General features: G+C 51.1%; 2 protein-coding genes across 3 annotated transcripts; one reads left to right on the top strand and one right to left on the bottom strand.

Annotated features, from left to right (window-relative positions):
• The first annotated feature begins 1845 nt into the window (after nt 1–1845).
• Nucleotides 1846–5558, top strand: LOC120712791 (putative tRNA (cytidine(34)-2'-O)-methyltransferase). 2 transcript variants are annotated; one of them, XM_039998671.1, is made up of 7 exons: nt 1846–2063; nt 2147–2253; nt 4117–4185; nt 4339–4397; nt 4522–4582; nt 4665–4718; nt 4937–5558. In XM_039998671.1, exons 1-7 carry the CDS (start codon nt 1916–1918, stop codon nt 5210–5212), a joined length of 774 nt encoding a protein of 257 aa, XP_039854605.1. In that variant the 5' UTR covers nt 1846–1915; the 3' UTR covers nt 5213–5558. The 2 variants fall into 2 exon arrangements, with proteins under 2 accessions (XP_039854605.1, XP_039854606.1); XM_039998672.1 differs by lacking the exon at nt 4117–4185.
• A 1715-nt stretch (nt 5559–7273) lies between these two features.
• LOC120712790 (receptor protein kinase-like protein ZAR1) lies at nt 7274–9783 on the bottom strand. Its single transcript, XM_039998670.1, has 2 exons — nt 8281–9783; nt 7274–8174 (listed from the first exon to the last, which is right to left on the bottom strand). Exons 1-2 carry the CDS (start codon nt 9608–9610, stop codon nt 7558–7560), a joined length of 1947 nt encoding a protein of 648 aa, XP_039854604.1. The 5' UTR covers nt 9611–9783; the 3' UTR covers nt 7274–7557.
• Nucleotides 9784–15188: the final 5405 nt, after the last annotated feature.

Genomic DNA, 15188 nt, shown 5'->3' with positions numbered 1-15188 from the left:
GCGCGCCATCGTGTATAAACTGAAACTGACGGCGAAAACCCAAGGAAATGCTGGCGATCCAGCGCGACAAACCGGCAACCGGCACCTTGTTCGTTGCGCATTTGCATGTACTTGCATGAACCCTAGGTGACTAGGTCCATGGATAGCCACCTTGTTCTTGGTCTCTGCAGGCAGCGCGCGGTGGCCAACCTTGCAAGGCTAGCTCTGAAATGAAACGCAGTGGCAGTATAGAAAAGATGCCGGATCTCGCCTAGATCGAGATGTCTCGTAGTGGGTGGCATCCGATCTCAGCTGGTTCTGCCCTGACGAGGGAGTTTGTTAATTGATCTTCTTCGGTGTGAGGGCGTTCAGTTCGAGTTTAATACGATTGCGCCCAGATGGAATCCGCCCCTCGGATCGAGCCGCCAGCCATGTGGCTCCACGTCCGCATGTGCGTCGCATTCGCATGAACTGTGAGGTGGTGTGGAATCCCCATTCTGGCATCGGATGTTCCCCAAGCATAGTACATGGTGCTACTGCTAATAAGCTTGTACTTTTTGCTTTGCTCTGCCGTACTAGATGATTGCTGCCTCTGCATCAGAATTCTACTTGCAAATGGAAGTTTTTTTTCCTTCTTTATAACAACTAATGCGTGCTCGGCGTGACCTAGATACTATATATACTGTGTGCAATAATGCAAAGGTAACAATCATGCGTGCAATAATTATTTGAATAAAGCAATCTTGACAAGTACGCACCTCAGGAATGGTGTGCCGTGGTCACTAAGCAGCTATGCTAGTCACCTGTATCTCAGTGATCAATCCTCAGTGGGGAGTGGGGAGTGTCATCGTAGGGTTACTAAAATTGAGAACCTAGTAACTCAGAAGAGTTTTTTCCTACTCGGAAGAGTTTTTTTTTCATAAATAACTCTGCTATGTCAGCAAATTTGCTGATGTGATATACACTTAATACTCGTGACATTTTCATTGAGATTGGTCTTATTCTGGTGTCTCCTCCCACGGACTGGTCCCTCCCTAGGATTCCCCGAACGTACAGGAAGAGAAGATAATTGTTGCGATTCATAGGATTTTGCCATGGCAATAATCCGGAGCCGTCGTCACCCCCCCAACGCTTTTGCAGAAACAATTATCATCCGGGCCCCTTACAGGTGGTGAGTGTGCTGCCATTTCGGTCGTACAGGGATCGGAGCCGGCGAATCTGTCCGAGATAGCTAGGCGCGGGACGGCTCTGCTCGATCGCATGGAATGCGGATGCGGATGCTTCATGCTCGTCTTTTGAATTTGATGCGGATGCAGATGCCTCGTGCTTGCCTTTTGAATTTGATGTGGGATGCAGATGCTGGTTCCGGCCTGATGGCTGCTGGATACTCGCCCCCCGAACACTGGTAAAAAGCTCGAGAGCTTTCGCTTGCCCCTTTTCTTGTTCCGATGTCCGGATAAAGCCACTCCGGGTACACTGTGTTTGTGGCTGCTCGACGTGAATCGTGGCCGGGATTGTGTTCCTCTCGAGCACGCGCCATTCTATTCGCAATCGCAAATGCACCCTTTTTTTTTTCTTGTCGGAACTAGACATCAAAGTTAGAGACGATGATTGGGCCTCTGGGAATCAAGGATCCAGCACATTTCTCTTCGTGGTTGGACCCCTCTGGGGCCGTCCAATCTGAGGCCCAGATGGGTCTCACCCATGGGTTCCAAATCCATGCGGCCCACTACAGAATTAGGTAGTAGCTTCAAAGACCAGGCCCAGTTCCAAAACACTTCAGAATTTGGAGGCCCATTAAAGCACAACCATCGGACAGAAAGCCCAAAAAGCCCACTCCATCGCTTCCACCTTATCCTTCGGACAAGGGGGCGCCCGCCGCCGGCGGCGCGTCGGATTACGAACCGAGCCACCCGCGGGCGCCGCCGCGAGCGAGATGGAGGCCGCCGGCCTGCGGCTGCGCGCGCTCGGCCACCACCGCCACTACTGCGGCGGCGGATTCAAACGCGGCTGGCTCGAGGCCGCTCGGGGCGAGCGGCGCCGCCGAGCGGGCGGGGCCTCCTGCTCCCCAGCTCTCTGCTCCCGTGCGTGGCGAGAGCTCCGTCCCCGTTTTCCTGCTCCTCTCGGCGGCGTCCTCCCTAACGTGTTTGCGGCTGCGTGTTTGCAGTCGCTGCGAGCGGGAATGGCAATGGCGCTGCTGTTGGGCCAGTGGGGAGCGGCGCGGAGGTGGCGTGCGCCAGGAGGATGCTTCATGTCGTGCTGGTTTCGCCGCTGGTAACTGCTTTTGCGGCTCTGTTTCTGTGCTCGATTGCAAAGTACTTGTGCGAGTTGGGGCCGTTTAGTTCCCAAAAAAATTTCACCCAAAATTTTTCAACTTCTCTTTAAACACATGTATGAAGTACTAAATATAATTAAATAATAAAACTAATTACACAGTTAGGATCTACACGACGAGACGAATCTTTCGAGCATAATTAGTGCATGATTAGCCATAAGTGCTACAGTAACCCACATGTACTAATGATGCGGTCAAAGACCTCAAAAGATTCGTCTCGCGGTTTCCAAGTGAGTTTTGAAATTAGTTTTTTAATTAGTGTCCGAAAAACCCTCCCGACATCTGGTCAAAGTGTCGATTTGACATCCAAAATTTTTTGTTTTTGGAACTAAACCCACATGTACTAGTTTGGATCCGGGCCTGCGAATATGATTCCGTGTCAAGAAACATGCGCTATATATACTGATGATGATGGTTGCGAGTGCAAATTATAGGCATTGTTAATTTCTGTAAACCATGTTTTTCTTTCCGGCATCCTTAGCTCAAATTTTACAGTCACGTGGATTAGACTTTGATCTGCTGCATCGATTTTGTCCGCTAATTTTTGTATTTATTACTATTCCTCTGCAAATCTAGGGAGCTGCATTTTGTAGTAAAATCCTGACATGGCGTGCCAAATGTCGTGGTGTGCAGACCCACAGCCGGGTGGCGTAGTGCACCCGCCTAAACCCAAAGGGTGAGTACTCGGGGTAGCTAGGATTAGTCCGATCTAGATGCAAGAACACGATGAACACAACAGGTTTAAAGTGGTTCGGGCCGCCGGAGCGTAATACCCTACGTCCACTGTGTGTTGTATTGCTTGTGCTCTCAAGAGGTTGAGAACGAGATTGTTTGGAGTGAATCCGAGCTTGTGTTGTGTCTGCCTTCCCTTGGCCTGGCTTTACGTACTCCTCCCTTTTATATCTCAAGTGAGGAGTGGACATAGCCGTTGGGTCCCCGACAGATGGGCCCAGCGATGTAGTATAAAATAGCATACTGTACAGGCATTATTGCGTTGCAGGCGACGGAGACCTTATTCCTGGATTTCCTTGCTTTGCCCATGGGAATCTTCCGTCCGGCATAGCCATGCCCTATCTTGTCGAAACGGCGCCAGGACGTAGCTTGCGGTGTAGGCGGTATGATGAAAGGGTGACGTGCCGTCGTATCCATTTAATGCGGCAGACGGGCTCTGCGCGGATGCGGCGCATGCGGCTGCACTGTGTACCTCGGTAATATGCGGTCTACAGTGAGGCTTGACAAAAACTGCCCCGCGTGCCGCGGCGGCAGAGCACACCTCAACCACCCGCATTGAATGCAGTGGGTGGGCGAGTCTTCCAGCGGAGGACTCGCTCCCGCGCCTGCGCCTGTGGGACACGTGGCACCCCCGGACCCCGCCCCGGCGGTATATTGGTTCTACGCGCATGGGAGGTCCGGACGGACGCGGGGAGGTCCCGGACCTATATGGGGGTCCGAGCCCTCGGCTGTTGGCGCAGAGCTTCCCCTCCTTAGGGACACGTGGCGTCACCGGACCCGTTCCCAGAGCGGGAAACGGGTCCGGGATCGTTGGCCCGGTGAGGTAAGAGCCGGACCCCTGGGGCCCGGCTGCTCCGCCCCTTAGGGCGTAGTTATGGATGACTACGCGAGTCCTGCCTTGCTGCAGTAGGAGTGGGTATACCTGCTACAGAGTACCGACAGCTACTATTTTGGTAAGTAGAAGTAGGAGTGAATTGCTATTGCACATTAGCCATGTACACACTAAAACCGATGGCTTGATTGTTTGGGTTACCTCTTCTTTGCTGATTGCGGATGATTGTACCTTGTAGATCCCAGGAAATACAGGGTCCATTTCAAGGACGTGTGCTGCGTCTGCAGTAGGTCTGCATCTTGTTGGGGTAAGGTTAGTGTTATTTGCAGTTTTGTTGTTGTGTTCTTAAGCAAAGAGGTGAACAGCGTCAATAATCTGTCATCTTTGTTGCCTTGTACTTTCATCCATCTGGAGCGTCGTGTTAACTGAAATCATACTTTGATTTTTTTTCTCTCTCTAGCCATTAGGTTTCAAGTTAGATGACACGAAATTGAAGCGGGCAGGATTGGATTATTGGCCGTATCCTTTCATTGGATATAAGCTATCAACTAAATATGATACTCAATGGAGTATATCCATTCAAATATACATTTTCCATCCTTTTCTCAATCATCAATATGCTACCTTAATCACTACTACTAAGATATGTTGTTGTCAAGATTCATGACTCCTGGGATGACTTCCGTGATTATTTCATTAAGCAGGTACCACATTTTTTTTCTGTTCTCCGGTCAATATAACTTTTGATTAAGTTGTATCTTTATATAATGTTTTTGTTTACATTAGGAAGGAGAAAAAAGGCTGCTGGCATTTACCAAAAGAGGAACAAGCATTCATTCAGTAAGTAATGGTTGCTGATATTACTGTAATGGCTACATATGCCAAATCATTCTTCACACTACTGCATTGTTCTTATCGAGAAATGGTATGAATTATTGGTGTTATGAACTGGAACATGTTGACTTGATCTGATCTCCATATTTTTGTATACACCCATAATAAATCTGCAACACAGATTCTTTGGAATTTGCTTGACTTGTCTTTATATTTTGGCTTAGGATTTCTCATACAAGCCAGGGGACTGGCTAGTATTTGGTTCTGAAACTAAAGGATTACCTCAAGAAGCCCATGAGGATTGCTGTAGAGAAGGCCTAGGCGGTGGAACCATCCGAATTCCCATGGTGGAAACATATGTCCGGTGCCTGAACCTATCTGTCAGCGTTGGAATCGCCGTGTATGAAGCCGCCAGACAGCTGAACTACGAACAGCTCCAGTATCAACCTGAGCTCCCGGAAGCACAGGAACTATTCCCAGCAGAGGATATTTACGCTTGAAAAAAAAAACTTCAATCTAAAGAACAACTTGATAGAACACGCATATAGTAGAAAGGCTATTGAGTTTTCTACCATTTGCTCTTGACAAATGAGCGTATGATTGAGTTGGAGGACCACACGGGATTCTGTTGCAAATCAATTCCAAACCGATTCTTTGTCGAGGTGCCCTTCACATGCTCATTCAAAATGTGTACTAGACTTGCCGGCTCTATGAAAGAATGGTGTTAGTTTTTTATGAACCTGCCGTCAGAAGATTATTAGAGTATGACAAGATGGGGCCTCTTTCTGACTTTTTTTGTGTACTGGTTTACTGAACCATAAGCTTGTTAATTGCATGCATTGCATCGGTGGAATGTGGCCTGGAAGGTTGGTGAGGACACTTTACTGCTATTCAAACCTTTGTCTGTGTCACACAGACACAGCTCATAGGTCAAATGGTCTCCAACCTTTAGCTGTCGTCCAGTGAAATTGTTGGGCCATCAGCTGTTCTGGAGGTTTAAATGTGAGCTCATCAGCAGCAGCCTCGTTGGTCTACAACGTGAACCATAGGTCCATAGCACAGTGGCACTTCTGAAACACTCGTTTGTGTTCGAGAATGCACCTGTGAATGCTTCAGAAATAGATTTCCAATTCTCGAGTTGGGTTGGTACTGTTCATTTGGTATAGTAAGTGACACAGATAAATTGGAGATCATTGTATTGTGAGGTTCTACAAAGAGGGAGAGGCTTGGCATTGCTAGATTCGCTCCTAGTATTGGCAAATGATGATGCTTAGCGTTGAATCCTACTACCAGGGGTTGATGATGGCATCTACTGTATGCCCATCCAGCAGGCCAATAGCTTGCTTTGAGAATCCAAAGTTGTCAAGCACGTGAAGGAATCGTTAGACATGCTAACGGCAATGCGGAACCATTTGCATGTAGACACATCAGCACATGCGCTGCAACCCTTTAAAGTGACATAGAAGGATATTGCAAATGATTATTGGTAGATGGTATCAGGGTTCACCAAATAGGTGGGAACCGGTCCGGTTTGACCGGTTACCGGTCAAACCAGTCCGGACCGGTTCCGGCCGGTACCTAACCGGCCAAAATTCAAAATTTAAATTTAAATTAAAAAATGAAAAATTCTCAAAAAATTTCTAAAAATACTTCAAGGTGCGATGAATCTAATGGTATCAAATTTTCTCAAAAATTCGTTCATTCAGTATAGTTTGCGGGAATTTAAAGTTAAATCAAAAAAGAAAAAATGGGCCGGCCCATTAAGGCCCACCGGTCAAACCGGACGCACGGGAGCTTTTGAATTTGGATATGAATTCAAACCAGTCGGTTCGACCGGTAAACCGATAAAACCGACTGGTAAACCGGTCAAATCGGCCGGAACCGGTTGCACGGGAGCTTTTGAATTTATTTGAATTTGGATTTAAATTCAACCAGTTTCCACCGGTTACCGGTCAAACCGGTCCGGTAAACCGCTATCGGAGGGCGGCGATTTGACCGGACCGGTCGGTTTAGTTAACCTTGGATGATATAGCAGCTTGGCATCTCAGATTAGTGAGGTACCAGCCTCTAACATTTCTTGATGGTGATTGTTTTTCTTTGAAATTTGATGATAGTGATGGTACATGATGCAGACAAATCTACAAGACAAGACATGTTTAGTTTTATAAATTATGAGAGATTCATAACAAACTCCAAAAAAGAATGTGAACCAACCCCCAATCCCCAGTCTTCTGTTCTCCATCATCATCCTCTCGACCCCCCACACCCTGGCGTCCTGCTTGTTGTTATGCATGCAGCATGCTAGTACGATACACAGCGGCACAGGCAAAAGGACAGTGCACTGACCAAGCTACCACAGCACTCCTTGTGTCATTGTCGCATCTTTTCAGAGTCAGCTAAAGGTAAACAGCACAGCAAAGGGCAAGCGTATGTGCGCGTCTCTACTCTGTACTCCTTTTTTTTTTTTTGAAAATAATCTACTCTGTACTCTCTCCCCCAACCCCAAGAAACGCGAGCTTTTGGCCAAAGAGCTAGTACAGTTCTAGGCAGAGTAGCAAAGCGATAGAAAATTTCTGGTAACAGAATTGCTTTGGAAGGGATCAAGATCATGAGCCACAGAATGCCACAAAAGATTCCAAAGTAAGCACGGCTGCAAAGGCTGCAGCTGCTGCTACGTTGAGAGCGATTCAGATTCACTACCGGACCAGATGATTCTTGCCTACGTTTAACCGTCTCTAAATCCACATTGCTAGCTGCTAATCTACAGGAATACACCGAGTCTTTATGCGTTGGATTGGACCGTTGGATTGGACCTAGTTGATCAGTGGCGGCCGCCGCCGGGGGGTCAGCCGATCCGGTCGAGGCTCTCGGCGACGGCGCGCATGCGCGGGCGCATCTCCGGGTCGGGCTCGGTGCACCCGAGCGCGACGTGGAAGACGGCGAGGACCTGCTTCTTGGCGTGCACCTCGCCGAGCAGCGTCGGGTCGACCACCTCCGACAGCGGCCGCTCCTCCTTGAACGCGCGCCGCACCCAGGCCTCCAGGTCCATGCCGCCCTCGCCCTCCGTCGGCTCGCGTCCCGTCACGGCCTCCAGCAGCACGACGCCGAACGCGAACACGTCCCCCTTCTGCGTCGCGGCCGCGGCGGGGGCGCCGCCGGGGGCGCGCAGCTCGGGCGCCACGTACGACACGGCGCCGCCGCGGAGCGCGCAGGCGGCGCTGCCGAGCTTCTTGGAGTGGCCCGCGGCGGACTTGTGCGCGCCGGCGACCAGGCGGGCGAGGCCGAACCCGGACACGTGCGCGCGGAGCTCGTCGTCGAGCAGGATCTTGGAGGACTTGATGCAGCCGTGCACGTACCGGCGCGGGCTGCACTCGTGCAGGTACGCCAGACCCCGCGCCGCGCCCTGCACGATCGACAGCCTCACGGACCACGGCAATGGCGTCGGCGACGCCGTCGGGCCACCTGGGCGGACAAACAAACAAGACTCACTGATGTTACAAAGGAAAGATCCGTGCTGGATAAATACAATGCAGTAGCAGGAAATGATTTTTTGTTGGCAATTTTTTACCGTGGAGAGCGGAGTGGAGGGAGCCATTGGGGAGGTAGTCGTAGATGAGCAGCTTCTCGTCGGGGGCGTAGTAGTAGGCGCGGAGGCGGGCGACATTGGGGTGGCGCGCGCGGCCGATGGCGGCAGCCTCAGCCTCGAAGGCGCGGCGCCGGCGCCAGCCGCCGGACCCGTCGCTGTCGCCGTCGTCGGGCTCGCTGAGGCGGCGGACGGCGACGGCGGGGCCGCGGCCGGGGACGACCCGATACACGATGCCGCCGCGGCTCTTCCCGACGACGTACGCGGAGGCCCGGAGCAGCTCCTCCAGCTCCATCCCGAACCCGTCGTCCACCGCGACGAACACCTCCCCCTCCTCCCCTCCGCCGCTGCGCCTGTCCTCGCTGCCGGCGAGCGTGACCGCCCCGCCCTTGTCCTTGGCCGACTCCTCGTCCCTGGCGGCCGCGGCGCACCGCCTCCGGCACTGCCACTGCAGAACGACGCCGGCCACGATGGCCACCACGACAATGACGGCGAGGATGGGCACCGCCGGCGAGGACCGGCGCTTCTGCGGCCTCCTCCCCACCTCCGCCGCCGCGCCGGGGTCGCTCATGCCGGGGTTCGCCTCCGGGATCCTTGGCTCGTCCTTCACCCCGCCGGCGCACTCGACCTTGAGCGGGAAGCCGCACAGCCGCGGGTTGCCGTCGAAGGCGGTGGGCCCCTGGTTGACGAGCGAGCCCACCTGCGGGATCTCGCCGGCGAGGTCGTTCCCGCGGAGGTCCAGGCTGACCGCGACGGGGATGCCGCCGTACTCCGGCGGGATCCCGCCGGTGAAGTGGTTGTAGCTGAGGTTGAGCACGCCGGAGAGCCGCGGGAGCCCCGCGACCGCCGGGGGCAGCGAGCCGTTGAGCTGGTTGGAGGAGAGGTCGAGGCGGGCCAGCGAGAGGAGCCGCCCGATCCCGGCGGGGACCTGGCCGGAGAGGAGGTTGTGCGCGAGGTCGAGCGCGGTGAGCTTCTGCAGCGCGGCGATGGCGACCGGGATCTGGCCCGCCAGGCGGTTGTAGGGCAGCGAGAGCTCCTGGAGCTCGGACAGCAGCGAGAGCTCGGATGGGAGGTACCCTGCGAGCGAGGCGTTGGCGAGCTCCACGCCCGCGACGCGGCCCCCGCCGCCGCCGGCGCAGGAGACCCCCGCCCAGCCGCAGGGGTCGGCGTCCGCGTCCCGCCACGTGGCGAGCGCGCCCCCCGGGTCGTCGGACACCGCGAACTTGAGCGCCAGCAGCGCCAGCCCGTCCGTGTTGAGCGCCGCCGCGGGCGCCAGCAGCGCCAGCGCCACCGCCAGGGCCAGAACCGCCGCCATTGCGGCCGCTGCTCCCGGAACCAGCGAAGCTACGCGCGGCAGCGAGTCACAGGGCCGCCATTCCTTGGGGCTCCGTCACAGCGGGGTCGCCAGCACGGTTGCAGCTGCCGCAGAGAAGGGAAGGGAAGAGGGGAAGCAGAAGCGGCCAGGCGAGAGCGATAGGGGCGGCGTGGGGTGGGTTTAGCTGACGGAGATTTATGCGCTAAATGACGGAACTACCCCTTGACTCATAGCGGGCCCGGGCGTCTCGGCGTGGGGCCGTGGGGTCCTTGGTATGCAAGGAGGGAGGGGTGATTTGGGGATAGGGATTTGAATGCGGTGGTTGGTTCGAAGCTTTTGCTCGGCGACTTTCAGTAAAGTTTAATTGGAGCGTGTTTGCATGTGGGAAATCTCAAGGGCTATGGATGATCCCAAGGCCTAATTAATCAACCAATTCTGCCTGCTGTGGACAATAAACGCCAAAGAAAAAATAAACGCAAAACGCCACAGGGGCACAGGGATGTGCTGCGTTCGAGACTGCGAGGCTTCCAGGACCAGCAGAGATGGTGGGTGGCGCTGCGCGGTGGGCCCGGGCCTGGGCGTCCCCCGTTCGAAAATCAAAACCCAAACGGGCACAAGGCCGCTTGGGGGGCGGGAATCCTATACATTTTCACTAAATTTTTTTCTTATTCACCTCTCACTGTTTGAGATCCGATATATCTTCCACAAGATTTTTTCTTACCTTTTACTGTTTGAGATCCGTGCAAAATATTGATCTACTCAACCCCAATCTCCCTTCTACTGCCTCCTCTCTTACCACGGCCACAGTTGCCTCGTGAGCTGTGCCACGAGCTCCGGCCCGCCCGCATCCGCTACGCCCCGTGTCCGTCAGTGCGCCGCCGCTTTGGCCCGCCTCCCCCGCCGCCCGCCCGCGCGCTGCCGTTGCGGCGCCGCCGCTCTGCCCAGCCCGTCGCACCCCGCGGGTCCGCCGCCACGCCTTGTGCCGTGCGTCCGCTGCCGCCGTTGGACGCCGCGCCGGCGCCGGAGAAGAAGCGCCCTGCATGCCGGAGAAGAAGCTCTCTTCAACATTTTCATTTTAGTACTTTCAACATTTTTTGTTGTCAATTTTAACATTTCATCTTCACTGTTTCAACATTTTAAAAGCAAATGTTGAACATGTTTAACAAAATATTGAGTTAATCATATTAAAATGTTGAACAAATTTTCATCAGATAATTAGGCTAAATAGACTTTAAAGATGAATAGTTTATCCATCTTCCACAAGATAAGCCCGAGAGGGGGGCTGTTTGACTCGGATTCGGGGGTCGGGTTTATTCTTCTATTGGCCCTGTTTGGTTTCATGCACTAGGAAGTATTAGGAAACTTTGACCGCTAATTATGGTGTCAAACAAAACCAATTTACAAAACTAACTCCAAAACCCTGCACTAAGAACTTTGAAGAATCTAATGGGGCATTTGACCGCGTGATTAGAGTATGGTTACTATACCATCACTGTAGCCAATTATCAATTAATTACCGTTATTATATTTGTCGCGAAAAATTATACACATTCCTAAAAAAATTTCAAATAGACTTCATTTAGCACTCTATGCATATGAGATTCTTTTCTCGGCTTGTGTGCACTAGGAACTAGTAGTGCGAACCAAACAAGGCCATTGTAGGGACTGGGGACAGGTGGTGTCGCGACGCCGTTTGAAATTCGTAGCGAGGAGGTGCTCGTGGCTTCAGATCTGAATGAACAAGCCGGCTTGTTGCTGTTTGGGATCTCTCTGAACGCGACGAGGGAGGTGGCGCCAGAAGAGAAGGTGGGGAAGCACGCCCGCCCGTCCGCCCGCGCACGGGCCCGGGAGGGGCCCGGGAGGCACCTCGACGTCGCCGGAGCACCACCTCCATCGGTCGGCGGCGGCTCATCCGTTGCCTCGATATGCTGGTGTTCTACGGACTACGGCGCCCCGTGCAGGCTTGGGCTGCACTGCACGGTAGTACTAGGACGTGACGGAACAGAGTGCGAGAACGAACGCCATCATCCGTGCCGGCGCCGAGCGGGCACGGACATTGCGCCCCGGAGTGACCGCCTGCCTGTCTGCACCGTAACCTCGCCTCGCCTGACCGGCTAACCCTATCGGTTTCAGCAAAGCAAGATTGGCCTCGGCCAATGACACTTCACTCTCTGTTGACACTAATTTATGCCAACACACTCGAATGCGCTAGAACACACATTGATCGTCGGCACGATCTTCACCAACGGGCTCCCTGCGCACAAACCGGTCAGACCGATTATGGCGACTGGTCAGACCGGTTCTACAGAGAACGCCGCGAAGACCTAAAACCTCAAGCTCGGGAGGGACCCCGTCGGAGCTAGTGGATCTAGAGTTGCTCTAAGGTCGGCAGGCCACTCAGAACGCCATCGAACGCCGTGGAGACGAGCGAAGAACAGCAGATGAGATTAGAAAAGTTAGGGTTTGGAGATAAAAGGTAAAGGATAAATGTGTGAATCGATTGGGATTACCCTTAATCGGCCGTGGTCCTTCATATATATATAGGGTGGGGAGGTCTGTACCCAATAGAAGTCGGAACCCTATCAAATCCCGTGTCAAAATACAACTCCTAACCCGCATTGGGTGTTTCGGACCGGTCTGACCGGTCTGGACCAGTCAGACCGGAGTGCAGGTCTTCCGGGAGGCATAACTCCCTCATCCGGACTCTAAATTGAACATTCTATATATACATTTCGATCGTCTCGATGAGATCTACGCAATGGTGTAGTCCATTTGGCAATTTGACAAACTTATCTAGACCGGTCTGACCGGTTTAGAAGAGAGGTCTGACCGGTCTGTCCAGATTGTCCAGAAAACCTGAATCGTGCCAATTTTGGGTGTCAACATATGCGCCCCTGTTTCTTGGTACAGTTTGCGTGCCAAGAAATATTTCTCAAAGCCCAAAAAAACACTTGAACAATGAGAAGCATCTATGCACCAATCACCTCTTGCTTTCAATGACGATAGTGTGTATGACCATGTCATCTGGTGCAAGTAGGATAAGTCTGAGTATAAATTATCTCGGCTGTGAATCATGTTCTTCAAAAGAACCTCTTCGGTCTATTTAGTAGAATAATCTGTAGCAATTAACACGAAGCAATGCCTCTTTGAAGATGGAGGATTAATTTAATCAATGAAATCCAAATCCTCAATCTCGGAACGACCATGATTTGATAATAGGATGTATCAACACAGTGGGCAAACCGCTGACATTCTTCACACCCCTTATACTGCTTGAAAGAGTCAGACATCATGGCAAGCTCGTACAAATCTGCTCTTTTAAACAACTACTTCATCTTTGGAGCCGATTGATGTATACCACAAATATCTTCATGAACGTTCCTCAAGGCAAGTTTGGCCTGATCTGAGCTCAAACATTTAAGAAATAAATATTCGGCTATTCAACGATAGAGCTTAACGTTGACTAAAACATTTTTAAGTGTTATCCGCCAAATATTCTTTTCTGCACCGCGACCAAGATCTTTAGATAGGAGATTACAGGAGCCATCCAGTCCTGATCTTCGGCTTTAGTGACGAATCACCTTTCATAGCCGAATTGGTGTCTCCAGCAGTCTGGACGGTCAGACCGGTCTAGGCGGTCAGACAGGTTGCATCGACCGGTCGGACCGGTTCGTCCAGATCCTGCAACTTGGCTTTTGCTTGCATCGGCTTTCGAATATGAAAATATTTCTTCATAATTTATTAGCCAGATGCTTGCTTAGCCATAACAATAGCCTGTCCATTCTCTTCCCTTGGTATATATCTTATAACAAATTCATTGAAGGACGAAATAATATCGAGGTACTTGTCAAGATATCCATTTAAATATCCATTATATCATTAGCATACCTCGAATACTTGCTGCACCATTAGAAGTGAATCACCAAAGGCTTCAACACGTTTCACGCCCGTAGATTGCAAAAATTCCAAGCCAAATAAGAGGGCTTCATACTCAACTTGATTATTTATGCAATCCTCCTTTGATCGGTTTGAGAACTCAGAATACCACCACTTGGATAAATAAAGATAACACCAATTCTTTGACCATCATCACAAACCGATCTATCGAAATATAGTTCTGTGGTGTGCAAGTAACATAACCGATTCCCAAAACATGCTTATCATTAATCCGATGCTCAACAATGAAATCCGCTATGATTTAGCCTCTCATAGATTCCAAGGATTCACAAGCCAAATCATATTCAACTAAAGCATAAGCCCACTCGCCGATTCTATCACTTAAAATCGGCTTTTGTAACATGCGCTTGAGCACATCGGTTTGACATACTACTATGCAAGTACTATATAGTAGATAATGCTTCAATTTGGTACAAGCATAATAGAGAGACAAACATAACTTCTCAGTAAGAGTATACCTTGTCTCCGCATCAATAAGTCATCGACTTATATAAGTGATGACATACTCCTTGTCTTTGGTTTCTTGAGTCAAAACAGCCACAATGATCTTGTCTAAAGCAGCCGCATAAAGCCTGAAAGGAACCCCTCTCCTAGACGCCTTGAGCACAGGTGGCGAAGATAAATAAACCTTTATCTTTTCAAAGACCTCTTGCTATTATGCCCCCAAGTAAATTCGGTTTCATTCTTTAACCGAAGAATAGAAGTAAGAGCATCAATATGCCTTATTACAAATAGTTTGCCAATTTTCTGGCTTGAATTAAAAAACTTCTAATTCGGCTTTTATCCGCTGATGTTGCAATTTTCAACCAGCTCAAGACCTCAAATACATGATCAAAGTCTTGAGAGCCCCTTGCAAACTGATCTGTTGCATAGAAACTTCATGAGGTAAATTATCATTTGCCAATATTTTGCCCCCCGAGCACCTAAATGTCGTCGAGCTCCATATTGCTGCTCTTTTGGTGTAGCCTCATGATCCACTAGCTCCTCATTGTCTTGTACCGAGAATGTTAGCGGTGTTTCTCCATCACAAGGAACCAAAACAGGTATTGCCGATTCGGCTTTCTGTTCTGCTGCAACCTCAACCGGTCTGACCGGTTGCTCTGGGCGGTCAGACCGGTCGCTTGTACCGGTTAGATCGGTCTCCTGAGGCGGTTCGACCGGTCGTGCTGGCTGGTCAACTGCTTTGACCCTCCATACCTTGCCTTGAGGGACCATTGGTCTGTAGTGGTCGGATTGTTTGTCCCTCAGCCTCTTGAACTCTTTTTCCTTCTTCTCCTGAGCACGTAGACGTTGCAGCTTCCTTCTTTGAGTACGAGTCAACCCCGAAGGACACCATCTTTGTTGAAAGTACTTTGATGTCGAGTTACTGCTGCTAGCCTCATGATCATTAGCCATGATCGACCTTTGGATAGAAGGATTGACAGATTTACCAAAAACCATCGGTCTTGTACCCGCATCATTAACAACCACTTCGATATTGCCGATTTGCACAACATCATCGGCTTTAGCTTTCTCTGGATCAATAGTGGGTTGTACCTCTTCTTTCTTCTCCTTGACACGGTAAATCTGTCTTGGAGAATGAGTTTTGTCCGGTCTCTGATGAGACCGGTCTGACCGGTCA

The sequence above is a fragment of the Panicum virgatum genome, chromosome 6K (genome assembly GCF_016808335.1).
Source record: "Panicum virgatum strain AP13 chromosome 6K, P.virgatum_v5, whole genome shotgun sequence".
In the NCBI taxonomy this organism is placed as follows: domain Eukaryota; kingdom Viridiplantae; phylum Streptophyta; class Magnoliopsida; order Poales; family Poaceae; genus Panicum; species Panicum virgatum.
The sequence above is the reverse complement of the archived record's forward strand: the minus strand, read 5'-3'. Positions and strand labels throughout refer to the sequence as shown.